This window comes from Corythoichthys intestinalis, chromosome 22, assembly GCF_030265065.1.
Source record: "Corythoichthys intestinalis isolate RoL2023-P3 chromosome 22, ASM3026506v1, whole genome shotgun sequence".
Lineage (NCBI taxonomy): Eukaryota > Metazoa > Chordata > Actinopteri > Syngnathiformes > Syngnathidae > Corythoichthys > Corythoichthys intestinalis.
In genome coordinates, this window is record NC_080416.1 from 26,677,606 (window position 1) to 26,696,646 (window position 19,041).

General features: G+C 40.0%; 1 protein-coding gene across 1 annotated transcript in view; it reads right to left on the reverse strand.

Moving 5' to 3' along the window:
- The window catches only part of LOC130910387 (C-type mannose receptor 2-like), a 32,417-nt gene that overhangs the window by 6,459 nt on the left and 6,917 nt on the right, over positions 1 to 19,041 (reverse strand). The window contains exons 6-10 of the mRNA XM_057827626.1: positions 17,120 to 17,244; positions 16,958 to 17,031; positions 5,191 to 5,289; positions 5,038 to 5,124; positions 4,797 to 4,942 (exon numbers count right to left, since the gene is read on the reverse strand). Coding sequence (XP_057683609.1) covers positions 4,797 to 4,942; positions 5,038 to 5,124; positions 5,191 to 5,289; positions 16,958 to 17,031; positions 17,120 to 17,244 — 531 coding nt within the window. The remainder of the gene's footprint in view (positions 1 to 4,796; positions 4,943 to 5,037; positions 5,125 to 5,190; positions 5,290 to 16,957; positions 17,032 to 17,119; positions 17,245 to 19,041) is intronic.

Below are 19,041 nucleotides of genomic sequence, written 5' to 3' on the forward strand. Positions count from 1 at the left end.
CCCGGGAATTTTTTTTCACATACAACTGCCGCACGGTACAATCCCGCAATATTCCCGGTGTTTCTGAGTGTGTGAAAGGGGCTATTGATGGTAATTTTGCATCTAATGGAAACGCTACTATGTATAATATTCCTTTTTTTTTTCAGTGGCGTTTCTTCAGCGCGCTGCCCCACTAAAACCGTTTGATCTACCAACACAACAACCTTCATTTTATTCACCAAAACGACCGGAATTCTCATGCTAGACGGGCTCTCTGTCGTTTGACACCCCAAAAAAATTCAAAACGATACTTGTCGTAGATTTTGTCAAAATTACTTAATTTTTCACATAAAAAATTTCAGGGCACTAAGGGGCACAAAAATTGTATGCAGTTTTTGCCATAGGCGGAGTTTGACAATTAGGGGGGGGGCATGTCGATGACCCTGAAACGCAGTGTCAGCAATAAAAAAACGTGTAAGATTCTAGTAGCCACCCTTTGCTCTGATTACTTTTTTGCACACTCTTGCCATTCTCTTGATGAGCTTCAAGAGGGAGTCACCTAAAATGGTTTTTGATTTCACAGGTATACCTTTTCAGGGTTGATAAGTGGAATTTCTTGCTTTGTCAATGGGGTCGGAACCTTCATTTGTGTTGCATTGAATGAGGTGTGTCAAAATTTTTGGCCTGTACTCAGGCCCGGAGTGGCTAATCGGGAGGATCGGTACACTTCCCGGTGGGCCGGCCTGACGTTTGGGCCGGTCGTAATATCCATTTTTTAATGAAGCTGTCAGGTAAACTCGTTAATAACGGCATTAACGCAACCCCCCTTTATGCGATAAATTATGACCCTTCCAGTATCCCGTAGTTTGAAATTCAAGACCCCGCGACGCACTCCCAATGCCGCCAGCTCTGGGAGAGAGTATCATCCTCTTGACTTGATCCTGGTAAAACTTAATTTTTGGGTTTTAATGGCCAAAATTAGGCACCTAGAGAAAGCGTGAACCCGTCTGGCTGCTTGGGGCGACCCATTATGGTTGTTTTCGAGCATGTTTGGATGAAAGTACAGTGATGAACCTACCGGCGTGTTGGGCAGCTGTCGTGGCCGCCAAGGACGCCCTACAGTCGGGCAAAAGCATACGGAAGCTCGGGGTGAAATCCCCTTGGCCAGTGAAACGTAACTTTGTCTTTTTTAGACCATAATGTGGCACTCTTGTCATTTATTACTGCAATGCACCGATGCAGTAAACTCTGAATGAACGGCTAGAATTAAAGAATTTCATTGTTTTAGAGCAATACTAAAACGTCCACTATGAAGGCTGCAGGCACATTGCACCTGTGTCACGGCCGTCCAAAGTTCACTAAGGATTGCGGTGAAATCCACGCTCTCAAGCAAAACATAACTTTGGAATTTTAACACAAAGCTTGGCACTCTGAGGTTGATTGATGGGGGCAAATTCTCCTGAAATGCACAGATGTTTGAACTGCAAAGTGCTTTGGGAGACAGCCGTTTTGGCGAGGACAGTCATTTTATCTTTCAGATTTCATTTTTGGGGAATTTTATGTCATAAATAAGAGGAAATCCCTGATAGCCAATGATAAATTACATTAAAGTATATACAGTACTTCCCGGAAATTTTGAATGTCAAGTACAGTGTATCACAAAAGTGAGTACACATTTCACATTTCTGCTGATATTCAAGTATATCTTTACATGGGACAACACTGACAAAATGACACTTTGACACAATGAAAAGTAGTCTGTGTGTAGCTTATATAATAAATTTATTTTCCCCTCAAAGTAACTCAAAATATAGCCATTAATATCCAAACCCCTGGCAACCAGTACTCTTTTCTTTATTCTGATGAGGCTTAAATTTGAGGTAAGGTAAGCACATTGGTCAACGTCTGTGCTAATAGGCATACTGTATTTAAAAATTAAAAGATTAAAAAAAATGCCACCAATCGCAAGTTTACTATTGACAGCATGCGATTAATCACGATGAAAATTTTTAATCAATTGACAGCACGATTACAATTACAATATTTCAATACGGTCGGCCATGATATAATGTGGGCCGGTCTGTGGCATGAAACTCCCAGGCTGAAAATGTGTCCAACCCCGGCCCTGCCTGTATATCGGCTGGGTAGCTCAGTTTATAAGGCATCCGCCTTAACTCAAGGCAAAATCAACTTTTTCAGACATTTTACCGGCTAAGTCTTTATTTTTTATTATTATACTGTACAGTGGTACCTCTACTTACTAAATTAATTGGTTCTAGAAGTAGTTTCGTAACTTGAAAATCCTGTAAGCAGAGATGCGTTTTCCATGTAAATGCCCTAATCCATTCCGAGAACCCCAAAACTCATACATCAATCTTTTATAATGCATAAAAATGCAACAAATACATGTTGAAATTAGATTATTGCACAATAAACATAAAATCAGAGTTGTGCATGATGTAAAAAAAAAAAAAAGAATAGTAGTTAATACACTCTTTTAAAGCTGTCGGAACACAAGGGGCAAATGAAGAGGACGCTGGGATACACACATACACATACTGTAGAGGTCCCTTTTAGCCGATTGGATGCCAGGAATGCTAGGCAATAGCCAATGGCAGAGCAGCTATAAGTATGTTACATCAAGTAAACTCTTGGAGCTGCAAGTACTAGCCATACTGTTTTTTTGAAGCCTTTCATATCCAGAAACTTCTGTAACAAGAGGCATTATTTTCACGTTTAGGCGTGTCACCCTGAAAATTCTGAAAGTAGGGACGTTCGTAAGTAGATATATCACTGTACAGGAAAGTCAATTAGGGGAAATGAAATTTTTAGACCATCAGATGGGGCACAGCCCGGCTTGCCTCCCCTCAATACCCGCTTATGGTTTTTGCCCAAAATGTACTTTTTGGCCGAAATCGACAGGAAACAATCTTGAAATTCCCCAGTCGACAAAAAGCGAGCCGATATACCAAGCATCACAGCAAAGCTACGATCACAATTTCTCCTAATTTAGTAGTATCATGTAATTTTTTTTTTCAGTGAATGTACTAGTTTTCATTTGTTCAGTTTTTCATACGTTGAGTAATTTTTCAGGTACAAGAAAAAAATACAATGGAACAGAAGATAATTAAAAAAAGAAAATTATTTTCTTATTTTCATATATAAATATTGCTTGTAGAGATAAACTATAAGGGATTAGTGTCTCTAATTTCAATACATTTATATTAGTTTTGTAAACAAGTTTGAAATACTACTCGTTTTCTTTCTTTATATCATAGTATTTTATTTATTTGAATAAACTATTTTTGGTCATTTGAATCCCCCTCTTTTTTACACTTAAGACCTTTAACCCTCGATAAGATAAGTGGCTGTTTTTGGTCATTTAAAAAAACTATTAAAAGTATGAACAATTATTGATGGTTACATGCAAAGCTACCATCTAAAAAACATTTTTATTATTATTTATTAATTGGTGTACAACCTTTTCAAATTATTCAACATTGTTGTATTTTTTTTAATTTATTAAAGCTCTAAATCAGGGGTGTCCAAACTTTTTGCAAAGGGGGCCAGATTTGGTGTTGTAAACATGTGTGGTGCCGACATTGGCTGACGTCCTTTATTTTGAACAATATATTTAAGCAAATTTTAGCGAGCCATTATGTGTGTCACATTTGCTTTATTTATTTTTTTTAATTAATAATTTCAACAATCTCGCAACTAGCCTTTGTGGTGGTCTCTTTCGACTCTCGGGCTCTTATGAAATACCGCAGTTGTAAAATTAAACTAGCTTCAAGTTGCTTCAATTTCTCGCTACGTATCTTCCCTGTAATCTTGTCGTACATGTCAGCGTGTCTTGTTTGGTAAAATCGCCATACATTGAACTCTTTAAAAACAGCGACTGTTTCTTTGCAAATGAGGCAGACACAGTTGTTGCGTATTTTAGTGAAGAAATAGTCCAATTTCCACCTATCCTTGAAGCGTCGGCCTTCACAGTTAACTTTTGTTGTTGTTGATTGTCTCCATTTTAGAAAATTGGGAGTAAAAGGTCACACGGGATAATGATGCTTAGAGTAATGTTGCTTTTTAGTGGGTAAATGACCCACGGGGTAATGTTGCTTAGAGTAATGTTGCTTTTTAGTGGGTAAATGAGGAGCAGCATTTAGTGTGTAAGCTACCTCATATGCTGGTAGCCGTACTGCTGACCAATTTATTAAGTCTGTGTGCGGGCCAGACGTTATTGATTTTATGACAGAGGCTGGGGGCCAGATGAAATTTGACCACGGGCCACATTTGGCCCCCGGGCCAGACTTTGGACATGTCCGCTCTAAATGAATAGAATGTCAATGACTAAAAACAATAAGGGAAAAAAAATGCATCAAAACAAATACAATGTCCAATTCATTTAAACCAGGTGGACTGGTAGTGAATGCTCATTTCTCAGTGCCATTGACGGTGTTAGATGAATGTTCGTTCACTCAACCCCCAGTCAAAATGGATTGGACGTCTAGCACCATCGATGGCAGAAATTAGTTAAATGAGGTCCCTGTATGATTAAAAAAAAAGGTCATAATTTGTGTATGAAAGGGTTAAACATCACAATATAAACATCCACAACTTCCACTTAATTCTATCATTTTGCAGGGCCAATCTTTCAAATGGGACAAGTAAAACAAAATTGAAAAATTAGACTTCGAGTGGGTGTTTTAACTCCCACGACACTGCAGGCGTTATGAAAAGTGTAATCTTTCAATGCTTCAACTGAATTGAAGTGTGTCAAAATATTTCGTGTGAAAGTGTGGGCCGGGCGGTCATTGTACCTGCTCCTTCAGAGTGTCAATCTTCACCAGGTCAGCGGTTTGATGCTGGCAAAATTCTCGGCTGCGCTCCCAAGTTAAAAAGGATTCTGAGAAATAGTAGCAGCTTTCTCCTTCGAGTTCCCAGGTAATCCTCCAGCGGATACTCTCTTTGAATACAAGACAATGTTTTTGTGTGTGAGCTGTAGTTAGCTAAAAAAAAAAAAAAAGCTAACATGATGATGCGAAAATGAAATGCAAAGACCTTGTGTGGCAGGCCAACTGTTTTTCAACTCTTCGTTATCAGACAACAGCTGTTGGTGGTTCCTCTTGAGCTGAACAATTTGGTGCGCTGCGAAAAACAATCACGTTGGATAATATCGTATAATATAAAAGTGCTGAAAACAAAACCACTCACCGAGCCAACGAAGGGCTACAAGCGCTGAGATCAGAAGAATGCCAAAAACCACTAAGGCCTTTCTTTCGGTTGTGAACTTTGACCTCGCCAACTTGGCACCTGTGACGGGACACACGCTCATACAAAATGACACACTCAGTTGTACACCAGGCGATACTTTAGTCGTGATGGTGTCCTGCAGGGATCAAGTCTCAATTCCTTCATCTTTCATGTAACCAGGGGTGAAAGTGGTTAGAATTTCTTGCCGGAACTCCCCAATGTGAAGGTTGCCGCGGAGCCAAAAATTTTATTTTATTTTATTTTTGGGGCGGGGGGTCAAAACTACTGAAATGCAAAGAAAACTGTTTTCGTCAGTTATTTCTATAACACATACAAAAACTGATTTTCATTCAAAATTGTATTTTTTTCAATGATTTGCAAAACAAAAGTTAACAAAAACAGCTATAACCCCAACCACCATCTCCTAATTTTTATTTTCCCTCCTTTCCTCACATACTATATCCCAAATCTCAATTTTAACTACTTAAGAACATAGGATGTATATTAAAATTGAAGATAATGTAAACATTAACTTTTGTTGTGTTTTTTAATAATAAGGATATAAGTAACATACATTCAGAAAAATAAGTACAAATGACTTATATTATGCAGAGTGAAATGGAATATAATTTGAAGATTGCGCAAACATTGACTTTTTTAATCATAAGGAAATGAATAAGTAGCCTAATATGAATGAACAAATATAAGTCCAAAGTGCACATTGACAGCTAAATGTTCTATATTTGGCTTCGTGTGGTTATGTAATATGTTATAGTACAGCACATAGGCGTTGACAGACATATTTCACTGGGGCATGTGCCCCAGTATAGATCAGCAGCGCCCCAGTATAAATTTCCCCGGTTAGGGTTAGATTTCTTCCCGCCTGCTTTACAGGTTGGTGCCAGATAAACTGTCCATCATTGGGAAGATTTTTTTAAATGTTGGACGCTTGGTATGCTAGCGGGAAAGTGGCACGAAGCCAAAAAAGCGCACCAGAGTGGCAAAAACATTACTTATTTCAGTGAAACAAAGGAGGGTACACTGTTGTGTCCTGTCTCTTCAATGCCAAGCTTGGCGGCACGCCGGCCGTGAATGAACACCTAAAGCGCCGTCACCCTCTTGTAATTTTGGAAGACGACGGCAGACACTTAAAAGATGGCAGATTGTTAGTCCATCTAACTAACTAAATAACATGTTTTATTGAAGTTGCTAACCCTGTCGCGATATGCAATGAGTCCATTTATCTCACGATAAATAAAAATAAGGATGGTAATTTTTACGGCTGCGTTTTATTGTCGTGTACGTGCGTGCATTCATTTGTGCGTGCGTGTACACGTGCGTGTTGATGGCATATGAGACTCCAGTTCTTTTCACAGATGTTTATTGGTCATCAACACGCCGTAGAATTCAAGTTCAGACATACAAAATAAGTAAACACACCTATATTAAACACTGTAAATGTTAGCGTTGCTACATTGAGGCTAATGAGCAAAAAAGACAACCTACTTAAACCTGTTATAAAATATTGGCAGTCTTCTCCAAAACACAAACTTGCGGTTAAAAGGTGACACTTCAAACATGAAAAATTGCTGCTTAACAGCATTTGCAAATGAAAAAAAAAAAGATTACTGACACCACAATGACAAAAATAGCGTTTTTGCGGAGTGTAAACCTTCCTGTTAGCGGTTTAGCGAATGTACTTCCAGTGAACATTTCAAAATAAAAGCACGTCACGTTCGTCATATAAATAACAATTTCTGGAGTTAATCCCACATACTTCAGAATTCAGATTCTACACTAAGAGTAGCTTTAAAATGACACCCTTTATAAAAGATCTGATTGGCAATGAATAATTATTATAATACTATTATATATAGTTGTATACTATATTATTAATGCTAGATATTTTTTTAAGAATTGTTTTGAATCATGTTGGAAAGGCGAAGTCAGTGTTCTGAATCTGTTTACATTCCATTCTTTTGCACTAGTGCTATCAGCATTTGACCTCATTTCTTATTCGCGATTTATTGTTGTTATTTACGTGTTTATTTGTACTTTAATAAAGAATTTAAGTGTTCCAAAATGTTTTTGTGAATTAATAAGCTCCATCAAAAATTTCATTGCTAAATTTGTTTAAAAAAAAAAAAAAAAAGGGGGGAGGGGTATTAGATTAGTCAACTAATCATAAAAATAGTCTGCTGACAAATCTGAAGACAATTAGTCGATTGGGACAGCTCTAGACAGTGTATTGGAACATATTTCCTCCACACCCTTCTCACCTTTTTTATCCCTGACCCATTTTCATGCCTGAGTAATACAGTGGGGCAAATAAGTATTTAGTCAACCACTAATTGTGCAAGTTCTGCCACTTGAAAATATTAGAGAGGCCTGTAATTGTCAACATAGTTAAACCTCAACCATGAGAGACAGAATGTGGAAAAAAAAAAACAGAAAATCACATTGTTTGATTTTTAAATAATTTATTTGCAAATCATGGTGGAAAAAAAGTATTTGGTCAATACTAAAAGTTCATCTCAATACTTTGTTATGTACCCTTTGTTGGCAATAACGGAGGCCAAACGTTTTCTGTAACTTTTCACAAGCTTTTCACACACTGTTGCTGGTATTTAGGCCCATTCCTCCATGCAGATCTCCGCTAGAGCAATGATGTTTTGGGGCTGTCGTGGGCAACACGGACTTTCAACTCCGTCCGCAGATTTTCGATGGGATTGAGACCTGGAGACTGGCTAGGCCACTCCAGGACCTTGAAATGCTTCTTACGAAGCCACTCCTTTGCTTCCCTTGCTGTGTGTTTGGGATCATTAGCCACGTTTACATGCTGACTTTTATTCATACCGATTCAAATCATTCCGAATGGGAATTTCACATCAGCTGTTTACATGTCACTTCATCTATTCCGATCCAGCGTTTACATGTGACTGCCTTTATTCCGAAAGGACGTTTGACAACTGCCGTCTGACATGCGCAGATTAATCAAAACAAAGCGTCACGTTGCAAAACATGGAGATCGATCGTCAGATCAGCTGCTGTTATAACTTTTCGAGTGGAAACAAAACTTCTGAATGATACGCCGTTCATTTAAAAAGTTGTGTGGGTGCGCTGTGCATGTGCTTGGAAGCCATGTTGCATGTGACGTTACTTACGTCACCAAGTGACGTCACATGTCAGTACGGAGCATGCGCAGAAAGAACGCAACCAGACACCATTCCGCTTCCCTGTTTACATGATATAATTTTACTTCTAATCGGTTTGGGAAAAGGAATATTCCACCCCTGTGAATCGGAATGAAATTCCATTCGGTTTGGGCCCGTTCATTCCGAATGAGGTGTTTATATGGAACACATTTATTCGGTTTGAACATATATTCCGATTGTAATTGGAATATTTGGCTCCATGTAAACGTGGCAACTGTCATGCTGAAAGACCCAGCCATGTCTCATCTTCAATGCCCTTGCTAATGGAAGGAGATTTTCACTCAAAATCTCTCGATTAATGGCCCCATTCATTCTTTCCTTTAAACAGATCAGTCGTCCTGGTCCCTTTGGAGAAAAATAGCCCCAAAGCATGCTGTTTCCACCCCCATGCTTCACAGTGGGTATGGTGTTCTTCGGATGCAATTCAGTATTCTTTCTCCACCAAACACGAGAACCTGTGTTTCTACCAAAAAGTTCTATTTTGGTTCCATCTGACCATAACACATTCTCCCAGTCCTCTTCTGGATCATCCAAATGCTCTCTAGCGAACCGCAGACGGGCCTGGACTTATACTTTCTTCAGCAGGAGGACACGTCTGGCAGTGCAGGATTTGAGTCCCTGGCGGCGCATTATGTTACTGATAGTAGCCTTTGTTACTGTGGTCCCAACTCTCTGTAGGTCATTCCCTAGGTGCCCCCGTGTGGTTCAGGGATTTTTGCTTCCCGATCTTGTTATCATTTTGACACCACGGGGTGAGGAGAGAGTTGAAAGTCTGTGTTGCCTAACGATAGTCCCAAAACATCACTGCTCTAGAGGAGATCTGCATGGAGGATTGGGCCAACATACCAGCAACAGTGTGTGAAAAGCTTGTGAAGAGTTACAGAAAACGTTTGGCATCCGTTATTGCCAACAAAGGGTAAATAAAGTAAAGTAAAGTATTGAGATGAACTTTTGGTATAGACCAAATACTTATTTTCCACCATGATTTGCAAATAAATTATCTAAAAATCAAACAATGTGATTTTCTGTTTTTTTTTTTACACATTCTGTCTCTCATGGTTGAGGTTTACCCATGTTGACAATTACAGGCCTCTCTAATATTTTCAAGTGGGAGAACTTGCGCAATTAGTGGTTCACTAAATACTTATTTGCCCCACTGCAATTATGATAAAATTTTGAAATGTTACTGTCCCACCGAATCATTTTTAAACAAGAATAAAGTACAGTGATTCCTCGTTTTTCACGCGATAAGTCAAAAACCGCAAAGTAGCGCCCACACCTCCAATTTTTTAAATCTTTTGTGTTCAATGTATCAATTCAGATTTAGCATTGGAAAGAGATACATATATGTTTTTTGGTTTTCACAGAAACTTGTATTTTGGTTTAATTGTATATAGTTAAAGCACTATTTCTGACTTTTTATGATAGATAAGTGCCCCCAAAAAATAAATTGCTTGCTCGCCAATGCCCCAGTATTGTATTAGGTCTAGTGAAGCCCCTGTTACAGTATGATAATAATAGTTCACATAGATTACTCTGTGCTGAGAAAAGAAAAATACGATTGTTAAAAAAACAAAACATCTTAAGCAGTTACTCATAATGTTACTACTTACTTGAGTATTCTTTTCACCAAATACTTTTTTACTTGTACTTGAGTACATTTTTGCATGACAACTTTTACTTGAGTAAAATTTTTGGCTACTCTGCCCACCTTTGATGTACAGTAAACATTCATGAATAGGAAATCTTTATAAAACTCAAGAAATACATCAAATTTTAGCTGCAAGAATGAAATTTAGACAGTTGTAGTTTAAGTCAAAGAGATTTTTCCAATACGAGGAGACAACCTACCACTCAGCGGCTTTGAATGTGATCTTGCCTCGCTGACTGTGGCGTAGTCATTTTCAGAGGATGTTGAAGCTGCAGCTGTCCAACCAAATTCAGCCAGTTTGATAAATATAAGTAGTAAATAATACGCGGGTCATACTTTTTGTTCCAAACTCACCCCTTTCACCATTTTCCGATTCGACAAATACCCCCAAGTCGAAAACATCTGGCCCGGGCATTTTAGCGCTGTAAAGAAAGACCTTGACTGGACTTGACTTCCTTATTCAAACTTAAATGAGGATGATTTGCAATTATCACCTAAATCTATTTTTTTCTGAGTTCTGAGATACACTTCCTCTTTTGTACGTCTACTTCGAAGCACAGCGTGAGGTCAAATTGCCAGGAAACAGAGACAAGTCAACATTTTCTTGTTTGCATCATTTGTATGATTTTTACAGTATGTGCCACATTAAAGTTACTAAAGACAGAAGTATAAAGTGAAAGGAGTTGATGAGAGGATGCTGAGATCCTACCCAAGAAGGCCGCCTGCTCGGTACTCCATTGTAATAAGATAAGGATAGACGTCCAATTGGGTGGTGCTAAATCATCCTTCAGTTGTGAATTTCAATGATGTGCCACCACAAAGACCGGGTCTTTATGTAGCCGTGTTGCCTACCACTAGTGTTATGGAAGGTATGTTCTTCCCATCTCTGCATTTTCATGTGTACGGAGGGCAAAAAATACCATAGCTATAATCTTGCTCTTTCGGAGCTGTTGGTGCCTGTTGTGGTGGCAATCCCTGAACCCACCAGTGGTAAGGGATGGCGTCAAGCTGAAGAAGGAGGCCTACCAGGCCTTTTTGGCCTGTGGGACTCCGGAGGCAGCTTACAGGTACTGGCTGGCCAAGCGGACTGCAGCTTCGGGGGTCGCCGAGGGAAAAACTCGGACATGGGAGGAGTTTGGCGAGGCCATGGAAAATGGCTTCGAGGAAATTCTGTTCCACCATCCAAAATCTGAGGAGATGAAAGCAGTGCACCATTAACACTGTGTATAGTGAAGATGGGGTACTGCTGACCTTGACTCGTGACGCCTGAGTTGGTGGGGAGAATACTTCGAAGACCTCCTCAATTCCACCGACACGCCTTCCTGGGGAGTCCAGGGCGGGCTCTCTCTCCCTCTCTCTCCCTGGGGTTGAAGTCACTGAGGTGATTGGAAAACTCCTCGGTGGCAAGGCCCTGGGGTCGATGAGATCCCCCCAGAGTTCCTGAGGCTCTGGATTTTGTGAGGCTGTCGTGGCTGACACGCCTCTACAACATCGAGTGGACATTGCAGAAAGTGCCTCTGGATTGGGGTGGTGGTCATCCTTTTTAAAAATGGGGGGCTGGAGGGTGTGTTCCAAATATGGAGGGATCACACTCCTCAGCCTCCCCGGTAAAGTCTATTCAGGGGTTTTGGAAAGGAGGGTCCGTCAGGAAGTCGAATCTCGGATTCAGGAGGAGCAGTGTGGTTTTCATCCCGGCTGTGGAACAGTGGACCAGCCCTACACCCTCGGCAGGGTCTTCGATGTTGCATGGGAGTTCGCCCAAGCAGTCTACATGTGTTTTGTGGATCTGGAGAAGGGGTTCGACCCTGTGCCTCGAGGAGTCCTGTGTGGGGTGCTCCGGGAGTACTGGGTACCGAGCCCCTTGGTAAGGGCTGTCTGGTCCCTGTACGACCGGTGTCAAGAGGTCCACATTTCCGGCAATAAGTCAAATTCGTTCCCAGTGAGGGTTGGACTCTGCCAAGGCAGCCCTTTGTCACCGATTCTGTTCACAATTTTTTTTTTTTTTTTTTTTTCTAGGCGCAGCCGAATAGTTGAGGGGGTCTGGTTTAGTGACCTCAGCTTTGCATCTCTGCTTTTTGCAGATGATATGTTGCTGTTGGCTTCATCCAGCCGTTACCGCCAACTCTCACTGGAGCGTTTCGGAGTCGAGTTTGAAGTGGTTGGGATGAAGATCAGCACCTCCAAATCCAAGACCATGGTCCTCAGTCGGAAAAGGGTGGAGTGTGCGCTCCAAGTCAGGGATGAGATCCTGCCCCAAATGGAGGAGTTCAAGTATCTTGGGGTCTTATTCACGAGTGAGGGTAGGAGGGAGCTCAGCAGGCGGATCGGTGCAGCGTCTGCAGTGATGCGGACTCTGTACCGGTCCGTTGTGGTGAAGAAGGAGGTGAGCCAAAAGGCGAAGCTCTCAATTTACCAGTCGATCTAGGTTCCTACCCTCACCTATGGTCACGAGCCGTGGGTCATGACCACAGATGCCGTGACCATAGGACCGAAAGAACAAGAGCCCAGATAAAGGCGGCCCAAATGAGTTTCCTCTGCAAGGTGTCCGGGCTCTCCTTTAGAGATAGGGTGAGAAGCTCGGTCATCCTGGAGAGACTCTGTGTCGAGTCGCTACTCCTCCGCGTTGAGAGGAGCCAGCTGAGGTGGCTCGGGCATCTGGTTCGGATGCCTCCAGGAGGACTCCCTGGAGAGGGGTTCCGGGCATATCTCACCGGCGCGAGGCCCCGGGGACGAACCAGGACACGCTGGAGAGACTTTGTCTCTCAGCTGGCCTGGGAACACCTGGGGATCCCGCCGGAGGAGCTGGTTGAAGTGGCTGGGGAGAGGGAAGTCTGGGCTTCCCTGTTAAAGCTGCTGCCCCTGCGACCCGACCCCGGAGCCAGCGGAAGATAATGGATAAAAATCTTGCGCGTGAAATGACTTGTTGTCTTTGATATTGTTATCACAATGATGATTGTAATTTAGGGCTGTCAAACGATTAAAAATTTTAATCGAGTTAATTACAGCTTAAAAATTAATTAATCGTAATTAATCGCAATTCAAACCATCTTTATAACATGCCATATTTTTCTGTAAATTATTGTTGGAATGGAAAGATAAGACGCAAGATGGATATATACAGTGGGGAGAACAAGTATTTGATACAGTGCCAATGGGTTTTCCCATTGGCAGTGTATCAAATACTTGTTCTCCCCACTGTATACTCAACATGCGATACATAAGGACTGTCCAAACTTTTATTTCGATCAGTATCTGCAACGAAAAAGAATCACATACTATTTTTGTTTATAAGTACATGCCTTTTATTTCCTTGTAAAACCAGAATTTAAAAAAAATTATATATATATATACTATTTGTAATTTCACCTCATTTTGGTCCCTCAAGTGGCTGGCGTATCAATCTACACTTCACGTTAACACAGGCTGCACAGGTTGTTCTAATTTTGTCCACAAATGATCAACGAAGTGATAAGAACAAATATACAATCTTTTAGGTAGATCCTTAGGTTTAAGGCGTATGGTGAGGTAGATCCACACCGGCGCTTTGAAGCTGGACACCGTTCAAAACATTCCACTTCCATCCATATGTAGACAGGCGCTTCCAGGTGTTCACGCACAGCACAGAAAGTCTCGGAGTCTCATCTACGTCGTGCTGAACCCATTTTTGAAGATTCTGTGGGTTCCTCTGGTTTGATTTTGCAGTTTTAGCTTTGTCAACGCACTGCTTACTTCAACTGCACTTCATGTTGTTATGTCTAAACTAGGGCTGTCAAATTTATCGTGTTCATGGGCGGTAATTAATTTTTTAAATGAATCACGTTAAAATATTTGACGCAATTTATGCATGCACGGAATGACCCGCTCACGCATCGCCTCAAACAGATTAGAATGACGCCGTTTATACACATTGAGAGTGAAGTGAAGAGAAGGCCACCTGCCGCTTGGGGGCAGCGCCGTTCCATACTAATGTTATTCCTTCTAATAGTGAGAGTTGTGAGACGTTTATGCTGTTGCATTGTGCTATTTGTGCTCCACACATATTTCTGTAAGTTTACTTTCTTTTAGTGGCAATTATGTGTCTCTTGTTGTATTTTGGGTAAGATATGTACAGAGATATATATGTTATAAAGGCGAGTGGACACAGGCGTTCATTGGACCGCGCCGTTTATTGGTATAAGCTTCGGCAACTCCTTCACAACAAACATAAGTATCATTTAGTGCAAGCACAACCAAAATAATTCCTATCTCTCAAAAAAAAACAGTGTTCACAAAAAGAAAAGCACTTCAAACTGTAATAATGAGGCCCTATTCTCACACAGTTAAACAACAATCCAAAGTGAACTGGCATTCCCAATCAAAATAGCTATGCAAAATACACATAAAACTTACTCAGACTTTGGTCAATCTATTCTTATTATTGTTATTTTTATTTCTATTATTATTATCTTAACTCTACTTTTGATTGAAAATTTAACAAATTTTATTAAAACGAAAACATTAAGAGGAGTTTTTTAGGACTGTCAACCGATTAAAAATTTTAATCGAGTTAATTACAGCTTAAAAATGAATTAATCGTAATTAATCACAATTAATCGCAATTCAAACCATCTATAAAATATTCCAAATTTTTCTGTAAATTATTTTTGGAATGGAAAGATAAGACACAAGCTGGATATATACATTCAACATACTGTACATAAGGACTATTTGTTTATTATAACAATAAATCAACAAGATGGCATTAACATTATTAACATTCTGTTAAAGCGTTCCATGGATAGAAAGACTTGTAGTTCTTAAAAGAAAACTGTTAGTACAAGTTAGAGAAATTTTATATTAAAACCCCTCTTAATGTTTTCGTTTTAATAAAATTTGTAAAATTTTCAATCAAAAAATAAACTAGTAGCCCGCCATTGTTGATGTCAATAATTACTTACACAATGCTCATGGATGCTAAAGCCTATAAAATCAGTCGCACCCAAGCGCCAGCAGAGGGCGGCAAATCTCCATAAAACACAACAAGTGAGCGTTTCACTGTGTACTGTCATTAAATCTCTCTGAGCGGGGCATCTGCGTTAACTGTGTCAAATATTTTAACGTGATTAATTTAAAAAATTAATTAACGCCCGTTTACGCGATAATTTTGACAGCCCTAGTTTTAATATAAAATTACTATAACTTGTAACTATAACATTTATTTTTTAAAAACTACAAGTCTTTCTATCCGTGGATCCCTTTAACAGAAAGAATGTTATGAATGTTAATGCCATCTTGTGGATTTATTGTTAGAATAAACAAATACAGTACTTATGTACAGTGTATATATCTGTCTTGTGTCTTAATCTCTACATTCCAACAATAATTTACAGAAAAATATGACATATTTTAGAGATGGTTTGAAATGCGATTAATTACGATTAACTAATTTTTAAGCTGTGATTAAATCGATTAAAAATTTTAATCGTTCGACAGCCCTAGTCTAAACCGGAGGTTCGGCGCAAGAATTGTCAAAGATGGCACCGCCCATGTTTCGCTCCGGAAACTTGTCTATTGATTTTCAGTCACTTCCTGTTGATTTTGAGGGCATTTATTGGTCTCTTCCAGTTGTTTAAAAAAAAAATTTGAAAAAATGCTTGTCTTTATTAAATGCTTTATTGAGTGAGTCCACTCAAATCCACTGAGGCTTTGACGCTCACGCTGCCGAGAACAGCCCCTCACTAACACAATGAGGGGCAAAACACACGAGACGTGACCTCGCTCGGGTTCAACACTTTTTTTATGGAATGAGCGTGACAGAGCGAAAATCACCAACCCTCTTGCGGCGAAGCAACACACGGCGTTCCAGCACGTGAAATTTCGCGCTCATACATGTTATCGCTGTCTTGTTGTGTTTGCCAGAGCGTGCAGTGATGCAGGGCATGATCCTCCCACCTAGCCAATCATCATCACGTTTGCAAGTGTCACCACACTTCCAACCTCCCGCACTGCTCTCTCCAGGTAGGCAGCTGATGTGTGAGAAAATCAGACAACTTGCGCTTCATGCAACCAAATTGTTGTAATGCGCCCCTCCACATCCTTAGTAACGGTAACCGCGTTGCAAAGATGGGATAAGTAATCAACCCTATACACTCACTGTACAAATGGTGGACGCCGGCGTCCTCTTGATTTCTCTGCGCCATAACGTCTGTTGTACTCGTCATAAAGTCGTCATTTTTGACCAGTGAATAGTAATTTTGTATATTCAAAAAAAAAAAAGGTTTCAGATATTTTTTCAAAAAATGTGGTACCGGTTCAGTATTTCGGTTCGGTATCAGCTGATACTACACAGACAGAAGCCCAATACTAGAAGTGATAGCTGTTTTTCTACTTTATTTCAGAAATCAGATGAATCAAAGTATATAACACCGTGATGACAAAATGACAGAAAAATGCCTCGTTTTTAAGCAATTAAAGCATACTTCCGGCGGTCAGCTGAGTGAGCAATATTGTGCAGTTTGATAAATACCTGATGTTATAATATTTGCATCTAGTCTTGTATATTGTGTATTCCGCTTTCCTGAGCTCAGTATGAAATTAAGGCAAGAGGTGACTTTGCAGAAAGTCCTTGGTGACAAAACGGAGGGAGGAGGAGATTGCTGAATTCATGAAACTTCATTTCTGTATGGTACATTCGCTACCTTTGACAATTATAGAAGTCCAATTCTGCCTATGAACGCTCATCTTTCAGTCTTTATGTGAGGACAAATTTAGAGAACGCAACGTGCCGATCCTCTCTGCGCCGCCTTCTCGCATATCCACCTGTGCGGAACCTCACAAGGTTGGTCGAACCAGTTGTTGAAGTTGTCAGAGCTGTACCTCTCACCTATGCGGACGCAGTCCTCGCCGCCTTTATCGGGCTGATAATTGTCAGGCTGATTCCGGCCCCAGAATTTGAAGCTGAGCGCACGCAAATGACAAACTATATTTCAAAAAGAAGACCAGAAGAGATCTTTGGAATCACGTTGAGCACCAACAGAAGCAGTACCTTGAATCCAGACGGGACCCGTCCACCCACAGCCATTGACCCTCCTGCTGGGAGTCTGACAGGCCGATCCAGAACTTATCCTCTGGAGAGGACATTATGTCCTTCAGTCTCAGTTGCAAAAACCTCTAATAGAAATAGAAAACAAACAGGTGTCATTAGACTTTCATTCCCTAAGCGTGCCTGTTTTCTCTCTTCCTTGATTGCTAAGTATTTGTGGATTTTTAATTATAGTTTATTTTAATCAAGGGTAGCTCTGCATGTAGCGCAAAAGCGACCATCTATAACAGACATGTCCAAAGTCCGGCCCGGGGGCCAAATGCGGCCCGTGGTCAAATTTCATCCGGCCCCCAGCCTCTGTCATAAAATCAATAACATCTGGCCCGCACACAGACTTAATAAATTGGTCAGCAGTACTGCCACCAGCATATGAAGTAGCTTACACACTAAATGCTGATCCTCATTTACCCACTAAAAGGCAGCAGCACTCTAAGCAACATTACCCCGTGTGACCTTTTACTCCCAATTTTCTAAAATGGCGACAATCAACAAAAAAAGTTGACTGCGATGGCCGACGCTTCAAGGATAAGTGAAAATTGGACTATTTCTTCACTAAAATACGCAACAACCGTGTCTGCCTCATTTGCAAAGAGACAGTCGCTGTTTTTAAAGAGTTCATTGTGAGGAAATATTACCAAACAAGACACGCTGACCTGTACGACAAGATTACAGGCGGCGAGAAATTGAAGCAACTTGAAGCTAGTTTAATTTCACAGCAGCAGTATTCCGCAAGAGCCCGAGAGTCGAAAGAGAACGCCACAAGGCTAGTTGCGAGATTGTTGAAATTATTACTATATTGGCCCGAATATAAGACGGCCCTGATTATAAGACAACCCCCTCTTTTTCAAGACTCAAGTTTGAATAAAAACTTTTTGAACACCAAATTAATTTTTATACAGAAAATAATTACAGTACATCTGAAACAAATGATTATAACAATATATTTGAGAGAAAAAGCATGTTATTTTGCCTCATTCAAATCTTAATATCTGAACATTTAAATATGTAAACTAAAGTGCAATCACATTCGTAAATGAATGGCTCCTGGTTTTTGAAATGTAAATAAACTAATCTTGTGATAAAACAACAACATTGCAATAACTGCATTAACCATCAAAGTGAAGTCTAACTGTAATAGTAGTCTTGAAACAAATCTGAATAAGGAAAAACATTGCAATAAAATAATGCAAACTGGTTAAACTTGAAAGTAGCTGAGATCTATCATGACAGAACATCGCTTCAATTATATCTGGCGCCATCTAGCGTCGTGAATGGGTATAATTTCTAGACCACGAATATAACACGAACATAACTTTTTCAGTCTTATTTCAATGCAAAAAACACAGTCTTATATTAGGGCCAATACGGTAATTAAAAAAGATAATGAGGCAAATGTTACACACAGAATGGCTTGCTAAAATTTGCTTGAATATATTGTTCTATGTAAATGTTGATACTAGGGTTGTTCCGATCGTGTGTTTTTGCTCCCGATCCCATCCCGACCGTTTTAGTTTGTATCTGCCGATTCCGATATTTCCCGAGCCGATTGCTTTTTTTTTTTTTGTTCCCGATTCAATTCCAATCATTCCCGATAATTTTTCCCGATCATATACATTTTGGCAATGCATTAAGAAAAAAAATGAATAAAACTTGGACGAATATATACATTCAACATACAGTACATAAGTACTGTATTTGTTTATTATGACAATAAATAATCAAGATGGCATTTACATTATTAAGGTTCTTTCTGTGAGAGGGATCCACGGATAGTAAGACTTGTAATTCTTAAAGGATAAATGTGACTTTGTATATTGTGACTAAATATTGCCACCTAGTGTATTTGTTTAGCTTTCAGGAAATGA